Source organism: Juglans microcarpa x Juglans regia, chromosome 5D (assembly GCF_004785595.1).
Source record: "Juglans microcarpa x Juglans regia isolate MS1-56 chromosome 5D, Jm3101_v1.0, whole genome shotgun sequence".
Taxonomy (NCBI): domain Eukaryota; kingdom Viridiplantae; phylum Streptophyta; class Magnoliopsida; order Fagales; family Juglandaceae; genus Juglans; species Juglans microcarpa x Juglans regia.
Window position 1 is genome coordinate 34,957,074 of NC_054602.1, and position 2,648 is coordinate 34,959,721.

General features: G+C 40.1%; 1 protein-coding gene across 1 annotated transcript; it reads left to right on the top strand.

The window, feature by feature from the left end:
• The first annotated feature begins 358 nt into the window (after window positions 1-358).
• LOC121266560 (transcription repressor OFP1-like) lies at window positions 359-1,975 on the top strand. The gene has a single exon (XM_041170430.1). The coding sequence runs from the start codon at window positions 523-525 to the stop codon at window positions 1,720-1,722; it is 1,200 nt and encodes a 399-aa protein (XP_041026364.1). The 5' UTR covers window positions 359-522; the 3' UTR covers window positions 1,723-1,975.
• Window positions 1,976-2,648: the final 673 nt, after the last annotated feature.

Here is a 2,648-nt window from a genome sequence, read left to right on the forward strand (position 1 = left end):
GCATAAATAACATATGCTTCTGGCAATATGTGATGTCCCGTGAAAGCGCCATTGAAATTGCCAGGGAGTAATGGAGTAGCGGAAGATGCTTGCAGTAGCCGTGGTACGAAGATCCAGCGGGTAATGGAAAATCAATTTGAAAAGAGAATCAGACCTAAATAGAAAGTTTTGAATACAAGAATCATTTATAAGAAAGTAAAACACATTTACAATAAATGATATGCTAATAAGTAAACAAAAGGTAATTTGACTCTAATGATAGAGAGAGGATCATCCATTTTCATTTTCTTTCGTGTCAACTTTTTCTTCCTTGTGGACCCCATGCGTACCTCAAATTCCAAAGGCCACTCTCTATATTTTATCTTTACACTCCCTCAGTTCCAAACAGAGATGGTGATAAGAGTTGCCTTGTTCATACGGTATCTTATACACGAAAGAAAGAGAGAAATCATAAGGGACTCTCTCTAACTTTCTATTTTCATACACAGAGTGTTTGTGTGTGTGTAAGTTGGAGGTGTTTTCATGGGTAATTACAGGTTCAAGTTATCAGATATGATGCCCAATGTCTGGTTTCACAAGCTCAGGAATATGGGCAGAGTCAGAAACCACCGTAAGTCACCCCCTTCCAAGAAGAAAAAACAGCAAACATCAGCCTCAGCAACACAGCCATCAAAACCCAAGCAACCCCACCAATTATATGATCCAAGAAAATCTTACTACTTCTCAAGGAATCAGCTTAACCCAAGTGATGAATACCATAATTCTCCCACAAACCCAAAATCATCAGAAAACCTCTTTCCTGACCCACCAAGAAAATCTTCCAAACAAATAGTCAAGAAAAGAACCGCGAGGTCTTCACCTAAACTTGTCACCTCCTCTGTCTCCCCCGGTTGTAGATGCCGTGCCGTGGTTGACTCGGTCTGCACCAAGTCCGATTTCCCGCCCGAGTTCTCATCCTCCCCCTATGGCAGCTCGCCGGAGCCCCATTTTCTTGAGCCTGAATTCAGGTCTGATCGTATTCTTGCCACCGAATCTTTTGATGGGTTGGTATCGTGGTCGAGCACTTGTGGCCGCAAAGCCATGTCTAATGCTGATGACATCGTTATCGAGGTGGTTAACAAGTCCTTTTCTGCCAAGTTTGAGAAGCCAGATGGGTTTGATAATTCCTTGTCCGAGCTTCAACTTCCTCCTATTATAACCAAGACGGCAAAATCCAACGATCTGAAAAAGACCGAAACAAAAGAGCCAACCAAGTATGGGAGGAGGAGCTCGGCTAAATTTGAGGAAAGTGCTAATGCTCACGGGTCTCTATCTGTGAAGGTTGTGAAGGAAGACAGAATTACTACGAAAGAGCAGAGGACTAGTCCTTCCAAAAGATTTTCTATGACTTCTCCAGGTGTCAGGCTCAGAATCAATTCCCCGAGAATTGCGGGTAGAAAGAGTATTCAGACACACAATCGGAGAAGTTTCATGTCAACTTCGAACTCGAGCTCGCGGAAAAGCTTTTCGGATAGCTTTGCAGTTGTGAAGTCATCTTTCGATCCTCAGAGGGATTTCAGGGATTCAATGGTGGAGATGATTGTGGAGAAGAACATCAAGGCGTCAAAGGACCTTGAAGACCTACTTGCCTGTTATCTTTCTTTGAATTCAGATGAATACCACGATCTCATTATCAAGGTGTTCAAACAAATATGGTTTGATCTAACCGACCGACCGAAGTAATCTCATTGTCTAAAATATTTAGTAACATGTGTTATATATATTCTAATAAAGTTCTTGACTTCTTTAAAACTAAATAGCATGCATGCTACTTTCGAAAATATATAAGGGGTTTCTTTGTTTCTAGCATATAATTAATTTTAAGATGTTTTTACCATGTTCTGTTTTAAGAAGTCTCTCTCGGCCGGGAAAGCTGTCCTTCACTTATCAGCATGTTTGCTTTAGTGCCTTTACTAATTGGAAAGTAAATGAAAAACTAAAATAGCATCGATCATGTTACTTTCGACAATGTAGGGTCTTTTGTTTCTCTGATCAGTAACTACTTAAACTTGTCCTTTATATATATATATATATATATGGAGTATATGTGTATTATCCTTTGTTGTTTAGCTCTCCTTGTTCAGTTGTTCTTAGATCCTAGGGAAAAAAAAAAAAAAAAAAACACAAAATAACGAAGGAACAGAGTTTTGGTGCCTGAATTTCAGTACTTCCTTGCATGCATCAAGACTACTTCGGGAAAACTAGTCATGATTTTATCGAGGAAAAACCAGTTGAAGGGACCCATTTACGATGCCTGACAATGTACCTTGTCTGAAAGAAGATACCCTTTCAGGACAAGAATCAGTTTTTATTTCAGAAGCCTAGAGTGGTTTCTCCGGGTAGTATATTCAGTACTCTCCCTTCCCCACCACGAGAGAGAGAGAGAGAGCTGTAAATTCAAAAGCTTCAAGGAGAAAAACACTATACATCCGCAACTGTTTCGATGCACAGTACTACACACATTTTTAATTTCTTTTAAATGTCAGACGCCTCATCTACGTTTCTCTCTCATCAGCTCTCTCTCCTCTACGTCTCTCTTATCATCTCTCTCTCATCTACGTCTGTCTCTCTCATCATCTTTCTCATATACGTCTCTCTCATCAAACTCT

Bases quoted from the DNA above. Each gene is read 5' to 3' on its own strand.
- LOC121266560 (XM_041170430.1), top strand. From the start codon at position 523: ATGGGTAATTACAGGTTCAAGTTATCAGATATGATGCCCAATGTCTGG.